At 46.8% G+C, this 16,408-nt stretch overlaps 1 protein-coding gene across 1 annotated transcript in view; it reads right to left on the reverse strand.

Annotated features, from left to right (window-relative positions):
* ds (dachsous cadherin-related 1) overlaps positions 1-16,408 on the reverse strand; it is a 228,881-nt gene that overhangs the window by 98,419 nt on the left and 114,054 nt on the right. The window contains exons 11-12 of the mRNA XM_075882295.1: positions 15,364-15,479; positions 11,766-11,906 (exon numbers count right to left, since the gene is read on the reverse strand). Coding sequence (XP_075738410.1) covers positions 11,766-11,906; positions 15,364-15,479 — 257 coding nt within the window. The remainder of the gene's footprint in view (positions 1-11,765; positions 11,907-15,363; positions 15,480-16,408) is intronic.

Consider the following 16,408-nt stretch of genomic DNA (forward strand, 5'->3'; position numbering starts at 1 on the left):
TGTAAACATGAACAAAGGAATTTCTCAGAACCATTAACACTGAACAGGCTAAGCACAAAAAGAAATCGAAATTACATTTTAAGCCAAAGAATGCACACAATCATCCTATAAATATAAGCATTGTAAATACGAAAGTTTTTGTGTACATCAAATAACATCACACATGGTGTGTTCCACGCCACTGTGAAGAGCAGCTTCGTAATGAGGTAAAACACAGGTTTGCTATGCTCTTTCACAGAAAATGTTTTTTATGTTCAGCTTTTCTTTGTATATAGCATAATTTACAGTTCCTCGATTTGTCTTCCTTTTTTTAGATGGGGCTGATGGCCCTGAGGAGCGTTCCGTGTAGCAGCAACAAGACGAACTGTGGGACCTCCAAGAGCCGTCTCTATCACTTTACGTCCGCCTATGAAAAAAATATGCGTCCAAGCATATTTATTTATGCTTTTGCATAGCTCTCCAATAACTTGAACTGTAAAAAATAAAAAGTCAACAGCGCTCAAGGTTTCAAGGTTCACTCCGGCTGCCTCCGCGCACGAGCCTGCACTTTCCGTGCTGCTGCCGGCAAGTGCTCCCGCCCGAAGGAAGTGGACGCATCACAAATACCAGCCCTAACCTTCAGAACACATCGGATTAACTTGCACAAAAGCGCGCCGACAATAACACGGCCCGAGCACAAAGCTAAACTCGCCGGTGGAGGACCTCTGAAGTTACGGGGCGGTTTGACGAACTCTCCTCGTCCACGCTGAAATCAAAAGTGTCGATGTCGTCTTTTGAGCCTGTGCTGTTGTCATCATATAATTCAGCCCAAATGGACGAGAATCCTCCAAAATTCGCTGTTTTAATGAAGAGGTCACACATGACGTCGACGCCTTGATTGAAACTATGCACACTCACTCGCGCGCGTGGAAAGACGCTCTAAAGTCACCACGCAGTGAAAAAGAGAAACAGAAAAGTGAAACTGATAAAATACTTTTACTTTTACACGTTAGACAGCACAGAGAGTCAAAAAGTACTCTGAAAGAGGCAAGTATTGAAGTTGAAAACATCAAAAACATATTATTGATAAGGATAGGCACAGTCACGAAATTGTCAAGTCAATCTGACGCCCTTGTGCCGGCACAGCCTAAACTATTTCTGTGGTAAAAAATCTCGATAATCAATGCGTCAGTATTCACAAAGGTTACTTCGAAATGGGAGCCCCCTGGCTTTCGACCCTCCTCGCAGAAATCAGCCCAGAATGACTACTGAAATTATTGATTACTTTCATTTGTGTAAGACAAATGTATGATTTCTATGAATGCTTTTATGATTGTAAATGTCTTTCTGCTGCTACTGCTGTATGTAATTGGCCCAGAATGATAACCTAAATTATTCGTTACTTTTATTTGTGTAAAATACATGTATGATTTTTATGTATGGTTGTAAATATCTGCTGCTATTGCTGTATATGAAAGAAAAAACAAAATTTTGACTGCACTAACTTTGCCATGTAAATTAGCGTGTTTCGGAGCACAAATAGCTTTGCATATTTTGGCTACTGTGAATGCAAGCGGCTGCTCATTTCTAGCATATCAGTCAATGATGAATAAATTCTGTTCACTATCAGAGGATGAACTTAATTTACGAAATTACTTGCCACAAATGTGTAGTAATGTCGAACCCTTTTACAAGAGAGACTGATATACCGTATTAACTCGATTCTACCGCGCCCTCGATTGTAACGCGCACCTGGTTTCCACGACCAGGTGCGCGTTACAAAAAAGAAGTAAGACATCGATTGCAACGCACACCCATTTTTCTCGTTGCCCAGCATGATCCCACTACTCAGGAAAACGACTCCTTTCGGAAGCGTCTTCCGTTCAAATATGAGGTACGGGGGAAGCTTGTGCCCATCTGACGTGCAACAGAGCATTGCCACCCCTCTAGTTTTACTGTGGCCCGATGTCAGCACGCGAACTTGCTTCGCCCTCTTCTTCTCGACGGTTGTGGTGCCAGGCATGTTGAAGTGAAGAGGCATCTGATCGGCATTCCCGATTTGCCCAAGCAGGTAGCCGTTGTTGTGCCGCAAGTTAAGGACGAACCTCTGCAAACTGTGAAGCTTTTTTCGTACTCCTCCAAGAGTAAAAGCCTTTCCTCTTCATAAAGTTAGTTAGCCAGCACCTGCTCGCTTTAAACTGGCTCCGTATTAGCCCTTTTTCTATGGCTAACTGCATAGCCCGCACTTGGAGCAGTTCTGTCGTCACGGGCCGCTGTGCCGCTCACTGCTAAACCACATACACAATGAGCAGCTCTTTAATTTGCGGAAATCGAAACTGCTGTGGTCCACTGAAGCCTTTGTGTGAAGCTTCACTGTCAACAATCTTCTGCTTTTGTTTCCGCCAGTCCCGCGGCATGTTTCGCGAACTTCAAACGACCGCGATGAGGCCCGATTTCCGTCCGTTTCTGCACACGCGATGACTTTTCTTTTAAAAGAGGCATCGTGATGCACTCGTCGAGTTTTTGGAATCAGTCCTTCCGTGCCATCGATGCTAATGCATTACAAGATGACGAACTCCTCAGCACACATACGAAGTGCCGTACATGGGAAACACATAGGCAGAAATGGCCAACGCGCCATGCCGATGCACGTATGGGGCGGCCATTTTGGAAATGCCGAAGGCAATAGAATGAACGTATTAATTTTTTTTTCGTACTCTTTTCTTCTAGCGTGCATGCGATTTATGAACTCGCTTAACCGGAAAAAAGTACGCGTTAGATTTGAGTAATTACAGTAAGGGACAGACGGGTATAAAATACACCACAGTGCTTACTGTAAAATACAGATGGATAAGAAAATGCATACGAGGTCACCTGCTTATAAAAGACGTCCCATATAGAAGACAAGAATCGCTGCCCAGAGCATGCCTCTTTTAAAAGGGTTTAACTGTATTGCCTAATTTGCGGAAGCGAGTCCACAGGTGGCTTCTCTGGGTTGTTTCCGCACAGTGTGGCATAACGTCGGCAAGCGCCTGCCCGCTAATTTGAACTCCGCTTAATTCGAACAACTTTATGGTCCCGCCTGAGTTCAAATTAATGAACATTTACTCTATTACCAAGATGCTCACAATGTGATTGGAATGAATTTTCCTTCAAATACAAAGCCTTCTTTTTGAAGGTTTCATCGTTTATCTAGTTCCCGAGTTCAGTCTCGTGAATACGTTGAATAATTCCCAAGTTTCATTGCGCACCTGGTTCATTCTACCCGATTACCTTTGCAAAGCCTGTCATTTTCAATAGTTTATCTGGAAATGTCATTCTCATTGATTCAAGGGAAGTGCAAGCAACTTTTAGTAGTAGCAGGATTTCACTTTCCGGAGAATGTGAGTAATAACCTGTAAAATAGGCAAAGTTGTAAAATTTACCATAGTTAAAACATATAAGCTTGAATAAAATGCTGAAAAACTTGCTACACAGGCTTATGCCGACTTGAAAAAAGGAAGAATTGATGCGCGGTCGATGTGTTCATAAAACCTTAAAAATGAAGCTTATTGGCAGTACTACATGCTTTTTCTGCAAAGGTGTATTCACGGTATAACACATATTTTCTGCAGTGAAACCACCCTTGCAAGCAGGCACATACGCTTATTTCAAATTTAAATTCTAATCAAAGCGCTAAAATATTTTCACAAGCCTAGTTGCAATCTCTTCTTGAGCTGTGTGGCTGTGCACCATTGTGGATTTGATTAGCCCTTCATAAAACACACTGATTAGCCCTTTGTAAACACACTTCCCTCTCCCCAATCAGGGTTGGTTCCCTCCCTGAGAAAGGGTAACCCATATCACAAGCTGGAAAATGGAGAATGGGGTGCACCGGCCGCGTGGTAACAGGTCTCTTCGAAAGAGGCTTCAATGTCTCGTTTCTCAAAGGAACAGACATCTCCTTGCAACTAGGCTGCCGCGCTGCCGTAAAAGGGAATAGAACTATATGGGTGCACGTGCTTCCCCACATCCTCCTACCCTTAAAAAAGCCCCCAAACGACAGAGACTGAAACATAAGAATAATTTGTTATTTATCATCGAGGAAAGCTAGGACGGTGGTTCCCAATCTGTGCCCTCTTGCGATTGGCCCTCTGCTATGGATGGATGCCGCAGTTGCCCCCACTTGTCACCGCTGGACCCAAAGTAGCCACCACCGCTGCTGTGCCCACTTGCATGATGGCCAGTCATCACTTCCGCCGCCGTTACTGCTACCGTGGATTCATTGCAGGCAGCACTGTGGTTCAGACTGCCCCCCTTGTTGCCACTCAGGTGGTTGGTGGAGACTTGAGAGGAGCCAGTCGGTGAAGTGTCATTTCAGCAGTCTGGTTCCAGGCTGCCCTCTCCATCATGGTCTAGGCTGCCGCATTGTGCTAAGGCTCCTTCGGTCTGGCGGGCTCAGGATGTTGATTTTCGGCACACTGCGCTGTGGCCTCAAGGTAGCAAAGACCTTGAGGGTGCCCGGACAACCATGGCTCACGTCTTTGACTGTGGCTCCAAGGTAACTGGCGCTCCCGGCTGGGCTGGCAGTTGTTCACCAGCGATCACCAGGCGCCTCTTGCGTAAAGGCTCAGTGGAGCGATGGGGTAGCGTGGAAGTGGCATTGCTTAGTTGGGGTGGGACAGCGACAATGACATGGAGAGTGTTGAGGGGAGGGGGGGGGGGTGATTCGGTGCGAGGAGCGGTCTCCTCTTCGAACCGTCCCAGCCGCACCTCTTTGCCTTTCGACTATTCATCTGCTCAGTTAAAGTCAACACAAATAAAAAAGAAAGGTTAACACAAGCACATGTGTTACACACAAACCCTTGCACCTCACGAACATATAAAATGCAGCCTTCAATGCAGAGTTGTCTCCGCCTTTTACGCAGGAAGTTATGTGGTTATGGGCTCCTCACTCAGTGTCGAGCGTTCTCAGCCGCCGCCTGTGGCCTGGAGGGGGACTGGCCGTAGTCCTCATGCTCCTCTTGTGACGTGCAGGGTTTCAAGTCCCATGCATGCACCGGGCCACCGCTCAGTTTGATCTTTGTGTTGGTAAACGAGGGCGAAAACTTTCTCTCACACTCGGTGCGACTCAAGCCATTTCGGTGCCAGCGAGGCAGCAAGCTGTTTGCTAGCATCGCTGAGAACATGATGGCGCTGCAGCGCCAGATCACCCCTTCGTAGTGTACATTCCGATAAGTGTGGTCGTACTGAGCCTTCTGCTGTGCTTTAGCAGTGCTGAGATTATGCCTTGGTTTACGTAAAGCTTTTGCTAGCTTCTCACACAGCTGCATTGCGTATTCAGCTCGTGCTTATGTCACCCCTGGTACTTCATTGTGACCCACGAGTGTAGTCTCCATCAGATATCGCAGTTCTCTCTACAGGTTCAGAAAAAAAAAACGCATACCCAATCTATCAGATCATGATCGATTGCAACGCAAGACCGATCTCTGGAAGGTAGGTATCCCAGTCCCTATGTCTTTCAGAAAATGCAACAAGCATATGAAAAAATATTTTGTAGCGTGAGGTGAAATACAGAAACAGGTAGAGATAGAGTGACAGGACAGCGCGCTGCTAGCAACAACATGTTTACTTTCAAACACCAAGCCGCTTTTAAGCCATAATCGTCAGGCAGACAGATAAGCACGTGTATTTAGTAAGATAACTGCATGACAATGTCATCTACATAAAAAAAAAAGAAAGATAACATCACAAATGAAACCATGTATCACAAAGATGAGATGACTCGTTTGATCATAGAAGCCATACTTATTGACCCTCTTGGCGATGTTTGTATCAGCAAGCCTTCGATTGCGTTGTCACCCAAGGAGCTGGGGTTCCTACGTACGCGGTGATACATTGTTTTATCTGTGATGTTTTCTTTCTTTTATCTTTCATGTAGATGACATTGTTATGCAGTTATCTGACTGAATTACTGTAGCACGGAACTTCTTTACTGCCACAGGCAGTCAGTAGCACCATGACAAAATGACGCACGTCCGTGCGCGTCACGATGGTGAAGCAGACGCCGAAAGCGCCCTTTGGCCAATCGGATGCCTAGGTTTTGTCACGTGCCTCAAGCAGCTAATTGAATCGCACGATAGCGCTTCTTGATGACGCGTTTTTGCTAAAAACCAAAGAGCAAGGCGAGCCAGCGGTGGCGGGAAATCGAAGATGAAGGACGACCCTTTTAAATGAGACCAAGATGAACACGAAAGCTCGTGTGTAACGGCAACAGTTCGGCACAGAAAAAACATAATTTTAGCGTTAATTTGCGCTCACATTCATCTCACAGGGATGTTATAAATTGATTTCCCGCCAGAAATAATGACGCGAGAAGCTAGAAACTTCTCGGATAGGTGAAAAAATAGGTATAGATTCCGAAAATGTCAACTTCAAAAAGTCCTATTTTTTGCAATTTTTGGCCTTCTAAGACGCGTATCCCCCTTACAAGCGGCTCAGTGTTCGAAAATTAACATAGTGTTGCTAGTAGCGCTCTGTCCTGCCACTCTATCCCTTCCAGTTTCGGTATTTCGCCTCGCACTACAAAAAAATCCTTTCATATGCATGATCAACAAGCTCACATTGCAACTCTCGTCGGCAACAAGCGTGTGCTTGATGTTGCGATTGACTCGCTTTGTGGGGTTTGACTGAGCATGGAAGGCGGTTGTTATCTTGCGATTATTGCCCAACGCAGCACGTGTCAACAAACACCTTTGCAGTGAAATTAGATGCATTGTCTCTAATCAACTGCTCAGCGAACCCGAACCTGGCGAAAACCTCCGTCAAGTTCTGCAAGATCACTCGAGCCGTGAGCTTCCTAAGGGGAAAAAGCTCTACCCATTTAGTGAAGTGATCCGCGACCACCAGCAAGAACTTGTTTCTACTAGAAGTTGTGGGGTATGGTCCCTTAACGGGACATGCTGTAATTTGCTAGGCGGTCGTCCGCCTCATGGCTTGACGCTTTGGCACATGCGACATGAACAGGCATAGCAAATCACATCCCGCTTCATGCCAGGCCAGGTAGCAAGGCTACACAACTTAGCATATGTTTTAGGGCCGCTCGCATGCTTAGCAATGCAGGAGTCATGAAAGTAGCGAAGAAGTGCTCCCCTCAACGAGCGCGGTATCACGACCTTGAATGACTCACTTGTGTAATTATCCAATGGGATGCACCTCAGATGGACGCCGTCAGAATATAGCGTGCTCACAACACTGCCAGCTGTTCACAACCTTGAATGACTCACTTGTGTAATTATCAGATGGGATGTACGTCAGCAGGACGCTGTCAGAATATAGCGCGCTCACAACACTTCCAGCTGTTACCGAGCGCTACGCACCGCCAGCAATACCGCCTGCCCTTATGTGCGCAGTGGCCTCATTGCCACCCAGCTCCCAGAGCCCGCCGAACACCTTTCGACAAAATGAATCTTTCTGCAGAGCTTCTAAAGGTTCCTTTCAGCTGAAAACAATCCCTGTGCAAATGACAGCCTCCACTTGGTTCACGCTTCTGCCTTCAACTAATGTTTGCTTCACTGTTTACGAAAAAATGAGTGTCCTGCTCTCAGTTCATTCGGGGTTAGTCCCGTGACTTGCCTCATGTCGAACTGGATCATGTGATAGTGCGTCGGACACGGAACTATTCTTACCCTTGTAGTAGCATACAGTGAAATCGTAACACTGCAGCAGCAATGCCAGGCGCCCACTTGGTTTGTTTAAGTGCCTCAACCCCGTGAGCGCCACATGGTCAGTCTCAATCACAAATGCAACTCCGTCGAAGTAAAAGTCAAACTTACAGAGAGCAAGAACTATCGCGAGACACTCCTTTTCGGTTACCGAGTAGTTCCTTTCCGCTGGCGTCAATAAACGGCTCGCGAACCTAATCAGTTGGAGGGCACCTCTATTCTTCTGAAGCGAATTGCTCTTAAGCCCAGGTTGCTTGCGTCTGTGTGAATCACAAACTCCTTGTTCATATCAGGTAGCTGCAGCTCAGCCCTGTTGGCCAGCAATTTCGTGAGGCGACGCAGTGCGTCCACCTTCTCTTGGCTCCAAGCCCAACGCTCGCTAATCCTGGAGAGCTTCGTCAATGGTGCCTGCACTGCTGCACAGTCTGGAATGAATTGGCATAAAAGTTACCATTCCGAGAAAGTGCCTCAGCTCACCCATATTGTTCAGCGACGAATAGCTAACTATCGCTTCAAGTTTACCCTTAACTGGCAAAATGAGACCCTCGTCAAGCGTGAATCCCAAAAATGTTTGCCTCTTGGCTGTCTGAGCTTTGTTCAGATTCAGAGTGCTTGCCGTAGACCTTAGTCTTTCTAGAACACCTCTCAAAGGGCGCAAGCGCTCCTCCAACGTTTTCGAGTCACTATGTCGTCTAGACATGCGAGTGCGTGCTGTCACTTTGCATCTCCTAAAACACGGTTCATTAGCCACTGATACTTAGCACGAGCTCGCATCAAGTTAGAAGACATTTTCCTGATTTGGAAAAGTCCTTTGTGGCAAGTGAAAGCCAATTTCTCTTTATTCCGCTCGTCCATCCCAACCTGAAAATATCCACGACTAGCATCGAATGTAGTGAAGTACTTCGCCTCACCTAGGTTGGATACGAACGATGAGATGGAGGGAAGAGGGTACGCGTCCTTCTTCGTAACCTCATTCAGCCCACGGTAGTCTACACAAAGGCGATACGTATCATCTTTCTTTGGAACTATAACTACCAGAAAATGCCATGGGCTGTTTGACCTATCAACTACGCCTGCGTTGGTGAGTTCGTCCAAAGCAGCTTCAAGTGCTTTTCGTTTCGCCAAGCTGATTGGCCGGGAATTGCATTTCGAAGGTTGTGCATCACCCACGTCAATTCTGTGCTTGACCAGCGTAGTGCAGCCTAGGCGGTCAGTGAGCATTGCGTTGTACTCGTACAACAGCGATGACAGCTGCGCTCTTTCCCCTTCTGGCAGGCTCTGTAGCCCTACTAAAAGCAAATGCACTGACCTACCCTGTAGCGCGGCACATGGTATCTGCGGGGAGGTTACTCGCTTTCTCAGCGTGCTTTCCTCCTCGCGTACTCTCGCCTCTCCCTGCGATCGGCATGCCTGTGTCAATGCGGGGACCTTCGAGAAAACTTTAGCGCGTCTTCATTGCGCTCTCAGTAAGCATTGTTTACAATGTCAATGACAATACCCGACTTTGCGAGAAAGTCTCTACCAAGGATTACAGACATTGACAACCCAGGAAAATGCACGAAACATTGTCGCCTCACGCGTCTTTCCCAGTGAATCATTAGCCTAGCCACGCCGCTCGATTGTGCTTTGCCCGTAGCAAGGCGGAATATAGTGTCGCTTTGTCTCAAGCGAATATTGCTCTCGTGGAGATGGTGCAACACATTGTCGCCAAATAAAGAAGCGCTTGCCCCAGTATCCAAAAGTGCTACGAACTTCTTTCGAGCTATCGTTAACTCGATTAGCAGTGCGGGTGAGTCTACGGCATCACTTGCATGACAAATTGAGGGTGCAAGTAATCCGAACGCATCAATGGAATTACTGATCGCCTCGCGGTGTCCGATGTGGTTCATAGGTGTGCCGTCTATTTCTTGAACCGCGCATTTGCTTCCGACCCGGTGTGCGGTTGCATTCGCGGGTGCACCTGCGCGCCATACTAATAAATAGCATAAACCGTGGAAACCATGCTAGCCTGATGGCAAGTCACCTCGATCCGCTGAATCTCGCTCCGAGTCGCGCCACCTGTCTGGCCTCGTGTCGACTGCGTGCTCCTGCCGTAGAATGTGACGTGCCAAGGCGGCATGGGCCGTACGGAGGGTGTAGGGGCCCTAAGCGTAGTCTGACAACTCCCAACCACGTGGTACATATTCATCAGCGAACGATGCTCACACGTTACCCCTACAGGCCTGTGAAGCTACTGCGCCACCATTCCACGCACAGCGAGGCTTCATTGACTGCATTGGGAGTGTAGGCGGGTGATACGCTCGCACTGCTAGGATGTCCCCTTGTATGCACTTCACTTCGGTGGCGAGCTCTTCTAGGTCTGTGAACATGCATCCCGTGAAGTGCACCGCAAAAGTTGGGTGCACTTGTTGCTTAACACGCTTGACTTCTTCTGCATTGGTGGCGTAAGGGTTAGCGAGACGATACAGTTCGTCCATTAACCATACATACTCCTGCAAGCATCCGTCCCGATGCTGGGTGCATAGCTCCAACTTTCTCCGCAAACGTCGCTCCCCCCCCATAATTAGCCGGAAGAAATTCATCGTGGAAGCTTTCGTGGAACTCTTCTACAGTGGAGGTGTGATGTCCCACTAGTTCATCAAGTTGCTTGCAATGAGAGTGACACCGAGACCTCGCGCTTGGGAAGTTCGGCGTATAAGCACGGTTTCCCACTTATAGTGGAGCAGCTGGTTGAGATACTTGTTGGGGCTTTTGCAGTCATGGTAGCCAGTGTAGCTAGGCATGATCTACCTTGACAGGTAGTCGCACATTCTGCACAGGAGCCTGCGCTGTGTTCTGCAGAGCGCTTGCCAGGCTTTGCATAACTGAGAGCCCACTCCACAAGAGTATTTTGCTTGAGGGCATTGCCTGAACACTCACCTACAGTCGCGGCGTGAGTTGGAGCAACTTGTGGCAGCACCTTTCTGTTCGCATCGCGAGGTGTCAGGGCGCCATGCGTGGCACCCTCTATTGTAGGCCTAGTCTCTGCAACATCTTGGTTATCCCGCGTGAAACGACCAAAGTTTACGATGTCGGAAAGTCTGAAGCACGCCTCTGTGTTAGCCCAAGATAGACACTCCGCGACATCAGACAACATGAACAAATCTTGGAATTCTGACAAACCTGTTGTCTGCGTTGGAGGAGTGTCGATAGTCGCTCGCGTTCACAAAACTAGCCGGAATGCTAAATTTGTTACATTGGGCGCCACATGAAAGGTGTCCACCCTGTTTACGGCTGACGCAGAAGCCTAGCTAATGTTTCAGCTGCAGACAGTTGTACTGTGCATGATTGACTTCCCCTTGTCGTAGCTCAAGTCATCCCAGTTACACGAGTTCAAGCAAACAAATCAACAAAATAGCACTTTATTGATTTGTTAGCAATAACGCGTAAATGTCGCGTAGAGGGACTGTCCACTCTAAGAAGATAACAAAGGGTATACGCGTACGCCTTTCATCGTCGATTGCCATGGCTCGCAGGGAAAACCTAAAGTTGTTTTTCAAGTTCGGTGGATGGTGCCAGAGAGACCTTGTTGCTGTGGGCATGCTCATTTTGACCAACCTCCCTGTTTCCCTCTCCCCAATGAAGGTTGTCTCCCTCGCTGAGGAAGGGTAATCCACATCAAGAGCTGGGATAGGGGAACAGTGTGCGCCGGCCGCGGGTGACCGGTCCCGTCGAAAGAGGCTTCATTGTCTCGTTTCTTGAAGGGACTGACATGTCCTCGCAACGAAGCTGCCGCGATGCCATAAAAAGGAAAGGAATCATGGGCACACATGCTTTTTCACAAGCCGTTACTAATTAATGCATAAATTTTTCACTTTTTTTGTGTGTGTTTACGTGACTGCCTACCAGTAAAATGCAGGGTAGCTGTCCAGTGCCACTGACAAATTCTCTTCCTAGGACACTGTGTTTGCCCTCTTATCTTTTCCACAGTACTCCATAATTAAGCCTGTGAAGCTTGTGAACAGGTAAATCTAAATGTATTCCAGTGTTCTTCATGCCATTGAATGTTCAGCTGTTCATGGTCCTAAGATAAAGCGCACACACCTTGCCATTATCAGCACTGTCCAGATCTTGAGCAGCAAGCGTCCACACCACAGTTCCTTGAGGGATGTCTTCAGGCACAGACAAGTGAACAGGGTCCTCCGGAAAAGTGGGCGCACAGTCATTCACGTCCTCCACTTGAATCTGCATGTCAGCAAGCAAAGCATATTAAACCATGCTGAATGTAAGAACGGCACAAGAAACAGCTACAACTGAGAAAGGATGCAAAGAGCACTAACTTCAAACCCCTTTGGAGCTGCGTGCTTGTACCTAATCAAGTCACTGCACTTGTCACGATCGAACAGTGAAAAGCCGCTGACACGTCCCCGATCGCAGCTGCTATCGCTTGCACCAGCAAGACCCGCTGCAATCGTTTCCTTGCAAACAGAACAAGGCAGCAACCCCCTCATAAGGGCAATTAACAAGAAAGCAGCGGGACTTGCAGTGGAATAATGCCTAATCATGGCACTATAGTGTACCTTTTAGGCAAGTGTACCGTGCATCAGTCTGGTAAACTGGTTAGCTTCAAATCCCCCTCTGTGTGAATCTGTTGTGGTCTTTGAATAAGCATTGAGCAAGGGTGGGCAAATATTCAAGATCTCCTATATTTTTCTAATAGCATTTGCTATTTGATTTGATTCACACTGCAATTTTCATATTCAAATCTGTTTGAACTTCCCAAAGACAAGTACACTCAACATCCAATAATGACTAGAGCTGTGTCAATAGCAAAATTTTCGGTAAGACGTGAATTTGAACATTACAGCTTGAGTATGAACTGAATTGAATATTTTTGTTGAATATTTGTTTGATACTTTTCGAATAGTTACAAGTGAAATTTCATAAAAAAAAAAAAAAACTGCTGAGCACATTGTTATGAAACAGCAACCTGAAAACGGCTTGGTTGATGAAGCGCTGGTTGGACAGTGTTTCGTAGCTGTTTCATCAAGAATGAGGTGATGTACTTTGTAGATGATTTGGTGCGGTCAAAGTGTTCTTGAAAAGACTTTCCATATGAAGGGTTATTTCCTCAGCCTCTCCTCCTGTTTCAACCTCTGTGGAAGTCCAACTGGTGTGGCCTGAGGGCAATCCAAGTCCGGAGTTCTAATTCGGTCTCATAGATGTCAATATATAAGAAAACCTGAAATTTTGAACGCTGAAAATCTCCGGCATCCGATTTTTCTGCTTCTTGCCCAAATTCAGGTTTGCACCACATAATAAATGCACCCCATAACTTTGCTTAAATTTTTTGGGAAAAAGTGTGTTTTTATGAAGCGAGGATATGCAATATTAGAAAAATATTCATTTGCACTCGCACTTAAATTTTGCAATTCACTTAGCATTCAAAATTTTGTGATGCACACTGTTCTAGTTTTGAGTAAAATGAATGAGTGATCACCTTAACTCATACCATGCTCAAATGGGACATTTTTCTGTGTGTCACAAAGAAGTCAAAGAGAGCTGTCTCGTATGGCATTGCATGAGGAAGCCTACACCTAAGCTCTGAGATGAGCACCAATTAATGATTGCCTTGCACACTTGTTACTTTGTTCTGGGAACATTAAAACAAACCCAGATAAAGTGGACCAGCGTCTCACAGCACTTGAAAAATTGATGGCCTCGGATGAAAAATTTTAGAATGATGTAGCAGGAAAGGTAAAAGACGTTCAATTGGGTGTCAATGAAATAAAGGAGCACACCTCCGAACTTAAAGAAAGATCAAATACCATTATTGCCCTTCGTAAATCAGTTTAAGATATGGGACTAATCCATAAAAATTCTCACGATAAGCTAGACAGCAGTATATAATTCAGACAAGTGCAAGAGCATAACATGGGTGTTTATGACAATAATAACCGTAAGATCTGCAATAACTTTTCAAAGGTATTCCTGACGCTCTTTGGGAATCATGGCGAGATGCTGAAGTATTCATCAGAGAATTTACAACCAAGAATTTGGGTTTGCCACCAAGTGAGCGCTCACAGGTGTACACGTTTTATGATGCCTTTGTCTGCTTGATCCACCGCGAAAAACGGCACGGAGAAAGAATGAACACATCACACAAGCGCTTGTGCTGTGTGTTCATTCTTTCTCTGCCCCAGTTTTTGAGTTGTTCCCTTCAGTATCATGTACCAACTGGCCTTTGAAGAAACCCTTCTGGGTAATCACTTTTTTTTAACCTTTGTGCAGGCTCAACAAAGCGTTTTTGCAAATGAGACAGATCTATGCAATCTTTTCATTATTTCAAAGTTCAAAAGGCCATCAAGCTTACCATGTTTCACACAATAAATGCAGAAATTATCTTTGATTGGCACTGGCACTGTAACCGTCTACAGGATTTGGGTTACAAAAACTGAATGGAGTGGAGGCTTTGTTGGCTTAAGCACTTAGAAGCCAGTCGTCCATGAGCACCTAGGTGAGAGGCAAGGCTTTAGAAACACAGTCGAATATCAATAATTCGAACTCGAAGGGGCCTTAAAACTTGTTCAAATTAAAAGAAGTTAGAATTGACGATAGCTAAGTAAACAAAGGGCTCCCCATGCCGTGGCGCATGTGCGTTGAGCTAACACACAAGGTCATGGGTCTCTTCCCTGTCTTGCCCTCCTTTATCCAGGCGCTCTTCGTTAACAAAATGCACTATGCACTGTGGTTTAGTCCCGATTGTCCAACCTCCAAGTGCAACATAAAGTGATATTCCAGCCACAGTCAGGAAGTCTCTCCCAAGTACTATGTCCCTACAAAGGTCGGGCACAAAAAAAAACACTGTCGGCAAGAGCCTGCTACCCAGTGTATCTTGCACAAGCACGAGATAGAAGATTGGGATCAGCCTGCAGCCAAGCGTTGCGCACGTATCTCTCTTTTATGGCTAGCCCCTGTGGCTTCGACGGCCGCTATTGCCTGTCATCCCAGAAGGCTTACGCTGGACCCAGTGTCTTAGAGTGACTGGAACATCATTGCTCCGGTGCGGATATTGAGCAGGGGGTTCCTTTCGGCCAGCACCAGTCACAACCTGCACGGCGCTGCCGTAGAAGCCTGCCGGCACAGCATCTACGAAAGTCGGTTTCCCGGAAACCGATTGTCCGGGCATTCGACCCACATGTGACCCGGTTGACCGCAGTTGATACAGGTGGGCGGCACATTTTGCCTATCCGTGATGCACTGGCCGGCAACATGGCCTATCCCTCCGCAGCACTGGCGGTGGACCTGTCGTGAGTTGGGCCGCTGCCAAGGAGCAGCTGGTGGCGAGGCGTAGGCTAACGGCTGCATCGGCGTAGGGACGGTTTGGGATCATACGAATATTTTGCATGCTCCCTTCAAATTTGTATCATCGAGATTCTAGTGCATTACATCATATGTGGAAGCGCACTCAGCTGGGTTTCAGACTTCTTGAGCATTTCAGCTATTGGGCACGTGACAAGAGTGCCTCAGAAACATGAAACAAACATTATTATGACAAGCTAAAAAAAATCATTGGAGTTTGCCTTTAAGGGAGGTAATGTATACAGATGTGCGAAGCAAGGACACCTGCTAGCTCTGCTGCATAGAGACAGTCCTTGGAGCTCAATCAAGGCAATCTATTAAGACCTAGCTGTCCTCATACCTGGACATGAATGAGCGTCGTGGTGCCAGCATCATCCAGCCGCACTTGCAGCTGGTGCTCACTGGCCGTTTCAAAGTCCACTTCCCCCACTGTGAACACGTCACCAGAGTGCTGACCTGCACGAGGCAAACCAAAGCATGGAGAGTGACGGCAGCACCATTCAAGCACTAATACATAACAGTCGCTTTCGAGTGGCCTCACACAAAACAATTAATTACACTGCTGATCCATGGAAGTAGGCAAGTACAAACACAATCGTGCTTTTGGCAGCGGCCTATAACGAAGCTTGAGCACACTGTCAAACTGCATGGTAGAGTGAGACATGAAGAAAGAAGTGCAGCTTTGTGCTTGCTTGTGTTGTTTCTTTCGTCGTGTCTTGTACCACCATGCAGTTTGACCAAAATGAACCCTTACCAACATGCCCAACTTTCCACGCCATCAAAATTGCTAACTGCTTACTCTTTAAAATTTTGTATTAAACACGGCACAGCCAGACACCTGCCCTTGGGGCGAACAGACACAGTAGACGCGTTCAAACCAAGCCAGACATCATGTACCTTTATTATATTACTTTTACATCGACGCGCCAAAACAACCTTAAACAATATTCCAATATACTCAATCAAATATAAGCACAAACACAAGGTAACACGAAAGTGGCGTCGTGGACCCACCGCGAGAGATGACTGTTTGGGCCAGGCGCCACGCAACAAAAGGAGTCCCGAATCTTTTTTGTGTGGCCACCTAGCCTCACCGCAGGACAGTACAGCCAGCGCTACCGCATTAACCATGATAATGATGATGATCATCATGGCGAACCCTGCGCCACCTACCACTCTATGGTTCTTTACCCTAAAGAATGCCCCATTCGCGAGACCCGTGCGTGCCACGAGGTGCAAACAACTTCACAGGGGGGGGGAGCACCCCCACATCCGTCCAACCTTAATTCATCATCATCATCATCATCATCATCATCATCAGCCTGACTACGTCCACTGCAGGACACAAGCCTCTCCCATGTTCCGCCAGTTAACTTGGTCCTGTG

The sequence above is a fragment of the Rhipicephalus microplus genome, chromosome 2 (assembly GCF_043290135.1).
Source record: "Rhipicephalus microplus isolate Deutch F79 chromosome 2, USDA_Rmic, whole genome shotgun sequence".
Taxonomy (NCBI): domain Eukaryota; kingdom Metazoa; phylum Arthropoda; class Arachnida; order Ixodida; family Ixodidae; genus Rhipicephalus; species Rhipicephalus microplus.